Source organism: Cololabis saira, chromosome 9 (genome assembly GCF_033807715.1).
Source record: "Cololabis saira isolate AMF1-May2022 chromosome 9, fColSai1.1, whole genome shotgun sequence".
Classification (NCBI taxonomy): Eukaryota; Metazoa; Chordata; class Actinopteri; order Beloniformes; family Belonidae; genus Cololabis; species Cololabis saira.
In genome coordinates this window covers 17,522,250-17,538,147 of record NC_084595.1, presented here as the reverse complement: position 1 = coordinate 17,538,147, position 15,898 = coordinate 17,522,250, and the positions used below count along the sequence as shown (strand labels likewise).

Below are 15,898 nucleotides of genomic sequence, written 5' to 3'. Positions count from 1 at the left end.
CCGTAAAGAGACAAAATGTTCTTTACGGATTACAAATAATGTTTTACACACAAGTAAACAAAGCTACACACCAACATGTGTACGCACTCACAGATACACTGAGTCGATTGTCCCTAATTGACGGACAGTTGTGATTATTTTGGTTCTGAAAGACGTTGAGCGAACGTGTAACCTGCCACACAAAGGCGGTCTTGCTTGCTCCTCACCTGGAGGGATGTATCCAGGAGTGTGTGGCGTGCTGATGTACGGAGCTCTGGGGATGACGGGGACTCGTGGAGGTCTGGCGGCGAGGGTGGGGATGGTCAGCACCGAGGCCACCGGTCGCTTCGGCTGCACAAACACATCAAGAGTCAGTCTACGGTTCGGTCCAGAGGTGACCGGCATGAAGACGTGCGCTCACCGGAGGGTTGGGCCGTTTCTTCTTGTTGCTCGTCGACTTGGTGCCGGAGAACAGGCTGTTCAGAGCGGCGAGCGCGGCGCTGGCTTTGGCTACTTTCTTGTTGGGGCCGGTTCCTCGAAAGATCTGTTTGTCCACCTCCACCTGTCCCACGAACCCGACAAGGGGAAAATGCTTCAACAGTCAAAAAATCAAATTGTTGCCTTAATCCGACCGATAGAGTTTTTAGAAGCTGTGTTTACACCTTAGCTAGGGATGCAAATTATCGATTATTTCATTAATTGACAGTTGATAACCTTATCGATCGATCATCGATTAGTTGATAAGCGGCGTTTTTCCCCCATCTGAGATACAAACATAATCTTTTTTGCTTATATAAAATACAAAGGACATTTTAATGTATGGAGACAAGAGACAATCAAACAAAATTAAATAGAATTCAGTTCAGCTGTGGCTCCTCAGGTCTCTGCAATGCTCCTCCAGGCCTGAAGGAGGCGCCGGCAGGAGCACCCAGATATTCTGCTTCCTGAACAATCAAAAAAAGGAAAATTAAATAATTAAATAACGTGAATCATGAGTACCAAAATGATGAATCATTTTGGTACTCATGATTCACGTTATACTGCTACTCTGTGTTACTTTTCAACAGTCAATTTAATTTTCCTTTTTTTGATTGTTCAGGAAGCAGAATATCTGGGTGCTCCTGCCGGCGCCTCCTTCAGGCCTGGAGGAGCATTGCAGAGACCTGAGGAGCCACAGCTGAACTGAATTCTATTTAATTTTGTTTGATTGTCTCTTGTCTCCATACACCCTGAGGAAGGCGCAAGCCGACACGCGTTGGTGTCTTTTTAGTATGTAACCCTAGTCAAATAAAGGTTTTTTAATTTTTTCAAGCCACCAGAGTGCCTGCATTTTTTCCTTTTGAGATTACTGTTGCACCCATTGCAAGAGCACCGGTGGTTGTGGGGACACCAGCAGCGCTCCTGTTATTCTGTTTTTTATGCACTGTGGGACATTTTGGGTTGTCCGCGACAGGAGCAGCTCCGTTCCATTTTTTTGTGAACGTTTTGGGCCCTTTTATTTGAAGAAAATGACCAACAATAGGTCATTCTCCTACACCAAAGATGAAGGCAAGAGCATTATTGTTGAAGACACACTTCTGGATGCTGATCAGGAACCTACACAGACGGCAGACTCACGTAAGCTGTTCTTTGATCTTCAAAAACTGTCAGAAAAAGAACTGAAGATACATTTACATACAGTCACTTTGTCTGATTACTGGAGGAAAGATATGATCCCAAGAGGACTCAGATTGAATAAATTTCCTTCATTTGGCCATAGTAATGAGGAATTTAAAGACAAATGGGAAGCAATTCTCAATAAATGTTCCCTGGACTTGATCCTCTTACTGATTGAAGAAGCAAGAAAAGAAAAAATGGCCTTACAAACACAGATTCAAGAAGTGAAAACCCAGCTCATTGAGCTGGAGTCAGAACAATACAGACTGTCTTTTGATAAGAAATTGAACGAAGACATGGAAAAACTGTCTGTAAAACTCAAACAAGGCAAAATTGCTAAATTTAAGCGTGATCTGGAAGATTACAGCACTGGTGCCGTATATGACTGGGCCAAGAAACGCAGTCAGAGACGTAGAAAAGTGTCTTTCAATCTCCCCAGCACTGATGATGACGGTGAGGATGATGACAATAAGAACAATGATGACATGGCTAATTACCACCAGAGAGCTGAAATGCCTCAAGCTAGTGATTTTTTAGATTTTCGTGCCAGACCCCAACGTCCACCCTACAGAAGAGGAAGACGCGGCGCAGCAGGAGGGGACGTGCGTTATCCACGTCCAACCACGAGGAGCCAATCAAAACATCGGCTGTGATCAACATCTCGGACCTCCCCCTCTCTGAAGACTGCATCTCCGTCCTGTCCAAGGGTTTGTCTTTCTCCCCCACCTATACAGCCAGACATTTTGACACAAAGGTGGACCTTTTTCGATTTTACAGGGGGCTACATTTAAAGGCCTGGTATCATTTGAACACTCATCACACAACAGCCCACTCTGTAACTTTGAGTGAGGAGCCTTCCATACAGAACTCGCCTTTTCGACCCAAGTCCACCTTTCTGCCCTGCACAAATAATCCCACTATCAACACTTTCACTAAGAAAGTATCCTATGAGGTGGAGAAGGTGTTCACCAAACCAGGAAACACTAGACAATACAACCTGACAAAAAAAGAATCAGAAGCACTCAAATGGTTATCGGATAGAGACGATATCATCATAAAAAGTGCAGACAAGGGAGGGGCAGTTTGTGTATGGGGCAAAGATAAATATACAACAGAGGCTATGCGTCAGCTAAGGGATACCCAATATTACTCCATGCCCTCTTCAAACCCGTTTGACAACATGAAAAAAGAGATTGAACAGCTACTAAGTATGGGAAAAGATCAAAACTGGATATCTAAGAAAGAATATGATTTTTTACTATGCCAACAGCCACGTTTTCCTTCTTTTTATATGCTCCCGAAAGTCCACAAAAATTTAGAAAATCCACCTGGTCGTCCAATCATCAGTGGTAATGATTCCATCACAGAACCCTGTTCTAAATATGTGGACTACTACATTAAACCTTTTGTTGCAAAGCTGCCTTCTTACATTCAGGACAGCACCCAAGTCTTGAACAAGATTGCACAAATAAAGAATATCGGTTCTTGTATTATGGCCACCATGGATGTAGAATCCCTATACAGTAACATTGTCCATGAGGAAGGGCTGGAAGCCTTGAAACACTATCTGGGGTCAAGACCTGATGACCTTATGCCCCCCAGTGATTTTATTATGCAACTCACTGAATGGATTTTAAAAAACAATGTCTTCCTATTTCAAGACCAACTGTATAGACAAGAAAAAGGAACAGCTATGGGTGCTTGTTTTGCACCAAATTATGCAAATTTGTTTTTGGGACTATGGGAGGAACAGTACATTTTTTCAAATCACAACCCATTTAAAGAAAGGATTGTATGGTGGGGCAGATACATAGATGACATAATCCTATTCTTTTCCGGGTCAGAAGAAGAGCTCCTTGACTTCCATTTCTATGTAAACAATTTGAACAAAAACTTGAAACTGAGCATAGAATATGACGTTAAAGTCATCAATTTTTTAGACCTGCAGATTTCTAAAGATGACCAAGGTTACTTGCACACATCCATTTTTAGAAAGGAAACTGACCGTAACACTCTATTGCATGCAGATAGCTTCCACCCGCCGTGGCTTATTAAGAACATCCCTTATGGACAAATGCACAGATTAAGGCGTATATGTGATTCTGACCAAGACTTTTTAAATCAATCAACGGACATGCAGCAACGTTTTAAACAGAGGGGGTATAAATCTGAGCTCCTGACTCAGGCTCATAACAGAGCTTCATCACTGGAGAGAGGGGATCTACTCACCCCTAAACCTAAACAAGAACAAGTTCAGAAACCCTTCTTTGTTACACGCTACAGTAAACAAGCTGTCCAGATCAAACGCATTATAAAAAGAAATTGGGACATAATTGAGAGTGACCCCTCTTTAAAAGGGGTTTTCCCTGAACCGCCAGGTATCAGCTTCAGAAGGGCCCCCACCATTAAAGATAAACTGGTGAGGAGTTACCTTCCTGCTCACAAACCAGACACCTGGCTGCGTCGACCAAAGGGCAATTTTCGGTGTGGTAACTGTAGATGCTGTGACAACATGGTCAAAACGGATACTTTCATGGATGTTTTTAGCAACAAGTTGTATTTTATTTCCAGTTTCATAAATTGCAACACTACTCATGTTGTATACCAACTGGAATGCACCTGTGGTTGTTTTTATGTAGGCCTTACAAAAAGGAGATTGAGGGACAGGGTGGCTGAACATAAATATGCCATTCGTACCAAAAATGTGAACTACCCAATGGCCAAACACTATATGGAGGCACAACACACAGATGACTCTTCTCTACGAGTCTCAGGGATTGAGGTGATCAGTGTCGATGCAAGGGGTGGGGACAGAGTCAGGCGCCTCAAACAGAGAGAGGCTTATTGGATTCATGTCCTGAAGGCCACCAGCTTCCCTGGCCTCAATGAGGATTTTGACCTTTCATCCTTTCTATGATTTAGTAATTTTTGTTGTATAATTATCAGTCTTCTTCTGTTGGGTTTCTTTGTTTGCATTTATATTTTTATTCACATTGCTCTTCTGTTTTGTCATGACTTTTCAGGCCATTTTGTGACTTACTGTCATGTTTTGTTTAAAGGAGGGGAGATTTTCTCTATATATTTAGCTTTATTATTCTTTGTATGGTCTTCATTTTGGTACTCATGATTCACGTTATACTGCTACTCTGTGTTACTTTTCAACAGTCAATTTAATTTTCCTTTTTTTGATTGTTCAGGAAGCAGAATATCTGGGTGCTCCTGCCGGCGCCTCCTTCAGGCCTGGAGGAGCATTGCAGAGACCTGAGGAGCCACAGCTGAACTGAATTCTATTTAATTTTGTTTGATTGTCTCTTGTCTCCATACACCCTGAGGAAGGCGCAAGCCGACACGCGTTGGTGTCTTTTTAGTATGTAACCCTAGTCAAATAAAGGTTTTTTAATTTTTTCAAGCCACCAGAGTGCCTGCATTTTTTCCTTTTGAGACATTTTAATGTATTATGTAATCAAATATTTATTTGATACAAAAGTAACAAAAAGACATTTTTGTACCACAAGGAATATAATATAAAGTGCACTTTAGTAGCAGCAGCCATAATAGTGTCATTTGTGTCAAGCAAATTTTAAGTTCTAGTTACGTTTTAAGTTAGAGTTTTGGCAGTGTTCAAAATAAAATTATGAGACCTGCTGTATTGGAGCACATTTTCTTTTAGTTAAAACTGTAGCGGGGACAGATGTTTAGAGAAACCTATGTATGTACCGGGTGAAGGCTGATTTATGGTTCCGCGTTACAACGACGCAGAGCCTACGCCGTAGGCTACGCCGGCGGCTCTGCGTCGATTTAAGGCAGAACCATAATTCAGACTTTAGGGGAGCATATCGGAGAACAACCAGAAGAATATAGAGTGGATTAAAAATAAAAGTTAAGCACTGAGCTACATGTGTCTCCCGTCTGGGCCATTGCAGACTCATTGCCTGAGCATGTTACTAAAACCAAACATACCCGCCGTCTCTTTCTTCTAACTTTATGTGTGCGCCGCGGTGCGTTGTGTCGCATTAAATGTGGTCCGGGCGTAATACCAGCTGGTGAAATTAAACGAAAAAAATAAATAAATAAATAGATTAATTGTAATCGTTAATTTTAAATCAGGTAATTTCATAACGGCAATTAATCGAAAATCGATTAATTGTTAACATCCCTAACCTTAGCCGGGCCGAAACTGAAGCTCTTGAGATGGAGCTGTTAGTACCAGATAATGCGTCCTAATCCGAGTTATTCCAGCACGTGTACAAATCCACGCTTAGCCGAGCTACTGACTGCCCCCAGAGGAGTGATATTGGTGTGCAGATCTGCAGCTGTTGAAGTTCAGGTTCAACGACACCGTTGGAGGTGCTCCTCAACGCAAACACGAGCTTCAATCGCACAATGTGGAGGCGGCGTTTACCCCTAAAAGCACCGCAGAAACCGCCCGTGGTGATTTCAGGGGAATAAATTGGTGCCGTGTTCAGATAACTTTACTTTACTGGCGTCGAAGTGGTTTTGATGTTCAGTGAGAGGCTGCATCCGCACATCAAACACTTCCCTGTCATCAAACCTAATAAGACTCAGTGAAAGGAGGACAGGAAGTCCGCGAGGCGTGTGTGTGTGTGTGTGTGTGTGTGTGTGTGTGTGTGTGTGTGTGTGTGTGTGTGTGTGTGTGTGTGTGTGTGTGTGTGTGTGTGTGTGTGTGTGTGTGTGTGTGTGTGTGTGTGTGTGTGTGTGTGTGTGTGTGTGCTTTACCTCTATAATGAAGCGTTTGTCGTAGCTGCTGCCGCTCTCTGAAATCAGCTCGTATTTGAGGCCGCGGCGTTTCTCGTTGAGCTCCATCACCGGGTTTTTCCCCCCCGCCGTCAGGATTGGACCCAGAGCTCTGGACTGCAGACGGAGACCAGACACAGTTGTGGGAGTGACCTTACTGACTTAACGCCAGGATGCTGCACTGGAGTTTCTCCAAAGCAGCAGAAGCAGGAGGAATTTTTGAGTCTCGATGTAAATCTGCTGATTATTGCTGCTTATTGCAGCTTCATCAAACCTCCTGACGGAAGCAGAAGTAAACCTGACATGTTATAGAGAAACTGTGTGGTGCTTATTGTGCATTATTTATAAAACACTATAAGCATTTATTTTTCTATTGGTCGTGAGTTTGCAGCAGCCTGCATGAAACAAGAAAATGATGGTGCAAGGTGATAGATAGTTCAGGCTCAACAACGATGCAACCGGACCAAGAAATGGAGTGACTTTAAGGTTCAACTCTAAACCTCAGCTGAGTTGGTGACGATGCAACTGGCTCGTGATGTTTGCACCAACATGCACGCACGGCAGCTCTCAGCAGAACTATTTGAATTCATCTTTGGAGCGTCCTTCTGGCCCTGTTCACCCAACAGACCTCCGGAAAGCACCATGAAACGATTAATAGGATTTTGCCAAAAATTAAAACATATCTGACCCTCGCTGTGTAGTCATTAACATTCTGCTTTTAAAATGGCGTTTGAGAAACTTCTGAGGTCTCGGAGAGTCACGTCAGAGGGAAGCGTCCTCAGGATGTGTAAAGTCACATCTAAGATGATGACCCAAGATTACAGATACTGTTAGCACGACAGAAAAAGCAGGTTGTGACGGACGACAGGAAGTGCAACAAAGGACAGATTGAAGAAAAACTGTCCCAACAGACTTGAATGCAGACGGCATGTGGTTTCACATTCTCACAGACGAGGTCGCTGCGTCGTAGTCGAGGAGGAAACTCAAGATGCAACTGTCCTTGTGTGTGTGTTTGTGTTTGTGTGTGTGTGTGTGTGTGTGTGTGCTCGTTCCCCACCTCCGGCACCTCGGCGGAGGAGGTGATGGACGTGGAGCTGGAGCTCGTGGACATCCTGTCGTTCTTGCCTTCACCATCGGACTTCTCGTCGGCGCTGAGTGAGTCCCCGTCTCCATCGCAGCCAAGCACGTAGCCCAGAGCCTGCAGCACCTGAAGACCAGGACACAGCACAGACACATTCAGCTGTCTCTCGCCAGATTTGGGAACGGCCTCTAACTTCCTGACCGCTCGTGAACACACCACTACAGAAGGGGAATGAATCAATTCTCGGTTCTCAACTAGGGCTGCAATGATTCCTCGAGTAACTCAATTCCAAAAAATGATGGAGGAATTTCCTCTGCCTCAAAGCCTCGTTTAAATAAAAAATACATTTAAACTTCACGTTTTGCACCGGTTCTTTTTTTTTTTTAATGTGACACAACGTGCTAACACGCATGTGTCTCTTATAAAGCGGAAGAAGATTTGAACAGTTTAGCTGCACAGACGCCGGCCGGGACTGACAACAGTGACAGTACCAATGAGAAAACGCAGCAAGAGCGAAAGTCATAAGAAGAAGAGACAGAAGATGTCGAAGGTGTGGGATCATTTTAAATGAAAAATAAATAAAAAAATATATAAAAATAATAAAGGCCCCCGGTCCACATGGTGTCAGACTCTTGTTCCAAGTCCCGGTCCACAGCCAAGCATTTCTGTTGAAACGTGCGTGTGAAGTCGCACAATTTAAAAGCAGTATTTAAGAATATTTGTTATTTTTTACACTTCAGGAAATGTTAAGTAAAATAATTGTATTAATTTTTATTGGAAAATTTAACAAACAGTTTGCTAGTTTGTATAATATGTAAATAAATGTCAATTCTCATAAAAGAAACAAATTGGTTATTTTTATTAATTAATCTGTCTTGTTTTCTATTGTATATTTATAATTGGGCTTTAATAAAGCAAAAGTACGTTTTATCCGATAACTCGATGGAATAATTGATAGAATAACGGCGGGCGAACGCGTGGTCGACAATAGATCACTAAAATATTCGATAGCTGCAGCTCTATTCTCAACCTTCAGAGGAAAACTAGACGAGACGCAACGAAAATGCTGGTCATGTGACGAAAACGATAATTAAATATATAATGCAATACCGTAGACGAATAAAAACGAGACTAAAATGTAGATTACAAAATAATTTTCTTCATTTTCGTTGACCAAAACGAGACAAACGAAATGTTCTAACAAAGATCCTTAATATCCATGTTTTCAGTAGTTTCCTCTGGTTTAGTTCTGCTGCTGGGTGACGTCACGTCCTCAATCCCAGTCGTGGCCCGCGGGGAATCAGATCCAGAAGATGCAGCTGCAGGTTAGAGGCTGATGCCGTTAACGCAGAGCTCTAGGTTCACGTCAATTAAAAACAAAGTTATAGAGAAAAAGGGACCGATGGCCGGCCACGCGGGGATCTTCTCTGGGGCTGGAGAAGAAGAAGAGACCATCTTTGGATACACTTTCCTACATAGACGTGGAAAAGAAAACCCAATGTGTCGTCGAAAAAGAAAAGATGGGGAGAAATGTGGAAAAATAAATATGTTTAAACTCAAATTAGAGTCTTCTGTATCTGGAATGAATGTATTCTTGAGTCTATAAGGTAACAATAATATAATAATAAGATAACCTTGTTTGAATTGTAAAATAGGTTTGGCTAAATACAATATTTGACTAAAACTAGACTAAAATGGTCCTGGACAATTCTAAAATAAGATTAAAATGTTCAGACTTTTAGTCGACTGAAACTTGACACGACTAAAAGGAGAATGAACGTGACTAAAACTAATAAACACTAAAACTGAAAGGCTCCAGAAACAACAGCACTTGTGACGGTACCTTGAGGGCCACCTGCAGCTTGGCGGTTCTCTTGGAGTTCCCGGTGGCCTGGTAGGAAGTTCCCTGGATCTCCACGGACATGGTGAAGACCGGAGCGTGGACTGGGCCGGACTGGGACTGCAGGCGGTACTGAAGGCCCGGGTGGATCTGGTTCAGACGCATCAGGGCGTTCATGGGATGGTTCGGGTCAGTCATCCTCCAGTCCAGAACTGCAGGAGGGAAGATGCAAAGAGTGAGGACACAACGGACCCATCAGAACACTTCATGGTACCGACTCCTGAAAGGACTGTTGAAGATCTCCAGCTAGAACTACTTTTCTTTCCTCTTAGGTTTCTGGTTTAACTTGAACATCCAGCTGCTAAAAACATTCAACGGTTCACAAACGCAGCAGCTAAACTCTGTCGTGATGCATTCACTGACGCCAGGAAACAGAACAAATACTGGACTTGTAAGCTTGGCACAACTCGTGTATTATGGGATATCACACTATTGCCCCACCTAAGTACAACCGTCCTCAGCATCCTCAGGGATGCAGTTCCTCTCGTCATGATGATGACCAGCAGGAGGTCTAGTGTTGGACACGACCTCAGACACGTCGCTGGAACGAGTGGTGGGACTGAGGTAGTGTTGTTTTTGTCAGCCTGTTCCAATTTTAGTTTTAGTTCAGTCTTTGGGTCAAACTATCATTTTAGTTTTTATCAGTTTTAGTCACGTTCATTCTCCTTTTAGTCGTGTCAAGTTTCAGTCGACTAAAAGTCTGAGCATTTTAGTCTTATTTTAGTCAGAATTGTCCAGGACCATTTTAGTCTCGTTTTAGTTAAAGATTGTATTTAGCCAAACCCATTTTACAATTCAAACAAGGTTATCTTATTACTATATTATTGTTACCTTACAGACTCATGAATACATTCATTCCAGATACAGAAGACGTTCTAATTTGAGTTTACAACATATTTATTTTTCCGCATTTCTCCCCGTCTTTATCGAAACAACTTAAAACATGGACATTAAGGATCTTTGTTATAACATTTCGTCTCGTTTTGGTCAACGAAAATGAAGACACATTTTAGCAGAGATTTTTATTTTGTAATCTACATTTTAGTCTGGTTTTTATTCCTCTACAATATTGCATTAGATATTTAATCATCGTTATCGTCACGTTTGCGTCTCGTTTTCCCTCAGGTGATAAAAGTTCGTTGACGATGATATTTAGTAATACTTTTCGTTGATGAAAGCAACAATCACACCTTTAGGCAACCTCATTTCGACTGAGGCGACAGATTTGAGGTTTCTTTTTGTTTCACCTCCTTTTGTTAAATTTGCTGATTCTGGTTCAGAGAACCATCAACGAGTAATCAATAACGCTTTAAAAATCACGAGAATATAGTTCATTAGTTTAACAGATTTCAGCGTCGCCGAGGAAACCTGAGGAGTCGGGTCGTGACACACGCTCAGGACTGAATGAGAGGTGTGTGCGTGCGTGCGTGCGTGCGTGCGTGCGTGCGTGCGTGCGTGCGTGCGTGCGTGCGTGCGTGCAGCCTGCAGCATTGATCCAACTCCCTCTCTGCCTCCCGTCGCCTCCTTTGAACTGGTAGCAGATGAGAGTTGCTGGAGACGATCTTCCCAGCGAGGGACGATTTAATTGCTGTGAGAGTCTGTGGGGTGGGGTGGCTGTGTGGGGGGGGGTTTGCAGCTGCAGTGGAACGACCGTTTAGAGCAGTGAATACATTGATTATCCCGGCTGTCGATTCATTTCCTGATAACTTCCTCAGTAAACTGGAATGTTTTGTAAAAAGCTCGTCACAGAAACGGAGACTGGCCCGAAGGGACACTTAAAGTAATTATCTTCAATTAGAAGCAGGAAAAACGAATGAATTGATTGTTCTGGTGTCAAAATTGAGCGTATTTGTTGCAGCCGTAGTTTAATGGATTTGTTCTGGCAGGTCTGAACACAACACCTCCGTCCAGCTTCCAGACTGTTGGACGTCTTTTTCCTTTAAAATCAGTCACAACTTAACAAAGCTGTCTGATGACACCTTCTAAAATACCGCAAGAAACTTTAGGTTCTGTTAAAAAGTAATAATAATAAAATTATTTCAGCCAACATTAAAACTCTGATGGCGTCGGTCAGCCAGCGTTACTTCTTCATGTCAGCTGGTCTGAGGTCTCTGGGCCCATCAGTCGCACAACCATCCACAAGTCTCCTCCAGGTTCTGTACAGATGGAGTTCAGCATCACATGACCTCTGACCCCGGACACTGCTGAAGTCTGAGGAAACCTGATAACTTCTATCAGTTTCCTGCTTCCAGGATGCAGCTCATCAGAGGCCCCTGCAGCGGTGAGAGATCAGCTGATCCGGTCACACCGCTCATCCGGATAGGCTGAGCTCACTTCCTCTGGACTGATGCAGAGCGCCGTGTTAGGATTTCATGAAATTATTGAAGCTCAAAACTGTCTAGGCTCTCTCTTCAAAGTAATCTTATTCTGATTAAGAGCCAAGGGTAGACAAAAATTAGATTAGAAGTTAAATACAATACACATGTTATTGTTGGAGAGGAGACGGGGGAAAGGTGACACCTTAAGGCGATTTCTCCTTGATCTGGCTCTCCTAATGAAATTAATTTGCAATACACATGCCATGGGGGAATAAGCAGACGTTTAGCTGTGGGGAGTCTCACCTGTGAGCTAGGCTTGACACCCCAGGAAGTGACACGTCTCTTAGGCTCAACCAATGAAAATCATTTGCAAAGAACACCCTCCTTTTCAGTATAAAAAAGATTGGATCGATGACCCCCGTGTGATTTTTTCTCCTACCTACGTGGTCTGAGAGAAGTCTACCTCCGGCCGGAAAAACCTTGTGCTTGACATGATTAAAAGTTGTATTAACCTGTAATTCCATTCCACTAGTTTTTCTTCCGATTCACCAGACAAACGAAAACATATCTTTCAGCCATCTCTTTAACCTGTTCAGATCCACGTCCCACCGGGGCGTCCTCATGTCCATGAGCAGCTCTGCCTCCACCAGAACTTCCCGTCTTCAAGTCTCCGGCCCAGAACAGCGTCTCGTCCTAGTGTGGTGAGGTCCATGTGACCAGCGTGGGTTTCTAACTGAACTCGGGCGTTTACGAACAGCTTCTTGGATTTTTCGGAGGAAACCTGAAGCCCAGGTCGGCCCCAGGTAACAGGTTTGAGATGACTGCTGTGGGACGGGCCGGGAGTCTGTCTGACACCAGCGTTCAGGTGGATTCAGACTAGAAAGATGACGAAGCTGTAATACTTTCTGAGCACACTGTGAATGCACAACTATTCAAGCGAAAATACATCACAAAGACCACTGAGAAGAAACCGAATCCCGCTACCACCACATTATTTGTCTGAACCTGACGTCACCACATCAGGATCAGCGTCTGACAGCGTGTTTGATTGATTGAATTGATTGAAACCTTTAATGTCCCCTCTGGGGATGTTTAAGTGTGTGTGAACCTCGTTCATACAGAGTGTCAACTCCTCTGAACTAAACGAGGATCTGTCATGAAGCATCAGTCTGAGGTAGAAACGGTTGAAGCTCAAGGTCACCTTTCATTCTTTTGATGAAGTCTCTGTCATCTGACCCCACGTCGTCCCGCAGCCTCTTCTGACAGCCGGCTGGGGGGCAGAAAAGACAGCCATCACTTCGAGACAGACACACACACACACACACACACACACATGGACTCATTTTATTTTGACCGTTCTAAATAACATTCAAAATCTAAGGAGATTACCAGGAATGCATAATAAATCAATTCATTAAAATCAATGTGTTCATTGCAGAACGAGCAGCTGTTTTAATTAAAACTGAGATTAACTGCTCAGACTTCAGCGGGGGGTGGGGGGGGTTATTAGCCCCAGTCACACCTCAGTAACAGTCCCTTTGACTTGGGACGCTAGCGGCTGTGAACCCTGTTGCTTAGCAACCTGGTGGAGCCTCGACCTGCTCAGGAACACCTGAGCTTTTCCCTCCTGCAGCCGCAGAAACACTGGCAGCAAAATTATATATATATATATATATATATATATATATATATATATATATATATATATATACATATATATATATAGCAAGAACCAATATGAAAAAGAGATGCACATCAATTAAGGCTAGAGAAATTTGGAATAGTTGTAATAACAACCTAAAAATGTGTAGTTCTATCTTCAAGTTTAAGGAAATGTTTAAAGAAAATACTGTAAATAAATATAAAACACTATGAATATAGAGTATACTATCGGGAACATTCTAGAATGTGAAACGTCAATTTTGTGTTTTGTCTTACTTATTTTTGTCTTTTTATATATTGTTTGTTTCAACGGAATAATGCTGATGTCTTATATTTACGCTGATCATAAGAAAAAAAGGGTAGGCACTATAAGCTACGGCTTCAGCCTACACCTTTTCGGCAAAGGAAATGTTTTTTTTATTACCTTTTCATCTTGTTTTGTAAAAAGTGCGTACAAGCCGAAATAAAGATTCATAACATAACATATATATACATACAGTAGATAGATAGATAGATATTATATATATATATATATATAATATATATATATCTACATGCTGGCCGTGGAGCGCACGGATGATGAATGTCTTCTTCCTGCACATCACTGTAATGCTTCATGAAAGAACACAATCAGCGGCCTTCACGAGATCAATGTGAACCCATGACTGGAGAGTGGAGGCGGAATAAAGAGAAGATGTCTAGTGTGACCTCATCCCTCCATCTCTGTGTGAAAGGAGCTACGGAGAACCTTCAAGTAAAGATTACAGCATGATGCACGAATTTCATCTTTTTTTGAGGGACAAACATTTAACGATGATGTTTTTGTTTGAGTAGAATACTGAAGGGCAGGACAAACGGATGCAGACGGACGTAAACACAGACCTTCCAGCAGCCTCGGGGGGGACTTGATGGCGGGCAGAGGATCCATGTTCAGGACCTTGTAGAGCTGTCCGAAGGCCAGGAGGCGTAACGCGTGCTGAAACACACGGCAGACAGTGGGTGAGCTGCTGCAGCACAGCTGCCAACCATCCTCTGATCAATACGTGATTAACGTCTGGCTGCAACTGCTTATGTGCTTGGAAGAAACTTCATGTATTATTGAGGGGAGAAACGGTTAGTGGGCTCGTACAGAAGAGGAAAAACACGGAAAAACACTCCCAGGCTTCCCTTTCATCCAGCCCCGGAGACGGAGCGAGAGCAACGGAGGGCGAGATGGATCTGAAGCCTTGATATCCGTCAGCGTTGAGCCCACGTGTTCTGCCCGGGGGGGGGGGGCAGACTTTGTTGTTTCATGTTGTAATGTCAGCGTTGCTGACGGAGGTTCCCACGCTCGCCGGCCGGGTAACGAGGCCGCCGGCGGTCAGAGTCCACCTTTGTGCAGGCGCTCGGATATTTACAGCGCTAATATAAGCCGGTGGGCCTTTAAATAACTCCCCTTCAATCAAGTGGGGGGGGGCGTTACTCGTCCCGTTTCCGGGAGAAATGCTGACTCTGGTGCAGCAGACGCCGTCGGAAGTGCACCCCGGTGCTCCAGTCTCTCAGCCGAGCCTGCTAATGACTGCGTCGGCGCGGCGAGCGGCTGGGTTTACAGCAGGAAGGAGAGGTTTATACGCTCCGAGGGGGTCCATGTAGAGAAACCTCTATAAAAAGATACGGTTCTGGATGCCGCAGGTTCTGCAGTGCTGCTTCATCGTCTCCGGGGAGCTCAGCTTGTAAACACGACCCAGGAGTCCCGGCCTGACTCTTAATGACACATCCAGGGTTCTGCTGAACACTTCTGTGCTGAGGATTTCTGGGTCGCCAAGTAAAAGCTGCACAGATCCGAGTGTTGACCGACTTCTTCTCCTTCAGGACCCGCAGGACCCTTTTAATGGATGCTTAAGTCTCACCGCTCTGCACCGAGGAGGATAATGTAGGTGGGAATTCCTCCGACCTTCCACAACCGCTCACACCGGAGCGTCTGATGTCAAAGAACAATTAAGTTATTTGTGGTGCAGTGTTGCTGTCAGCGGCACAAGCAGCTTTGTGCCACAGAAAAAGCTTCATCTCTCCACATTAAATAATAGGTTTTATCATTTTGTGCTGCAGATGCTTTGTATCGACAACAGAGGAACCAGAAATCACGATCGTGGCTTCAAGGTCCATCTGCGTCAAGTCCTGACGACAACTTCCTCTCTCACTGCAGGTGCAGTTAAAGTTTACTGACAGATGCAAATCTGACCTTTATCAGCAGGGTTCAGGAACGTAAAAGCAGGAGGATGACCAGTGACAGTAGCTGGGGTCTAATGTTTCTAACGCCGACTTCAGATCAGTGAATCAGAGGAAAACATCTCAGATTCAGATTCAGATGACTTTATTAATCCCTTTGGGACGTTCCCTCAGGGAGGGACATCTCCATCTCACTCACTCAGGACTGTCATATACAAGAACCAAGAAAGGAGAAATAAAACACCCCATAAACCAAACACCCATATAAAAGATGAAAGATATATGCAATAAATAGAGTTATATGAATAGAAAAGAAACAAATGTTTTGAGAATATTGCA

The 15,898-nt window shown here is 43.6% G+C and overlaps 1 protein-coding gene across 3 annotated transcripts in view; it reads right to left on the bottom strand.

Moving 5' to 3' along the window:
* LOC133451513 (spermatid perinuclear RNA-binding protein-like) overlaps window positions 1–15,898 on the bottom strand; it is a 94,499-nt gene that overhangs the window by 6,259 nt on the left and 72,342 nt on the right. For all 3 annotated transcript variants that reach the window (XM_061730630.1, XM_061730632.1, XM_061730631.1), the window contains exons 10-16: window positions 14,234–14,327; window positions 12,891–12,959; window positions 9,315–9,523; window positions 7,448–7,597; window positions 6,373–6,507; window positions 401–541; window positions 207–330 (exon numbers count right to left, since the gene is read on the bottom strand). In XM_061730630.1, the coding sequence (XP_061586614.1) occupies window positions 207–330; window positions 401–541; window positions 6,373–6,507; window positions 7,448–7,597; window positions 9,315–9,523; window positions 12,891–12,959; window positions 14,234–14,327 (922 nt within the window). The remainder of the gene's footprint in view (window positions 1–206; window positions 331–400; window positions 542–6,372; window positions 6,508–7,447; window positions 7,598–9,314; window positions 9,524–12,890; window positions 12,960–14,233; window positions 14,328–15,898) is intronic.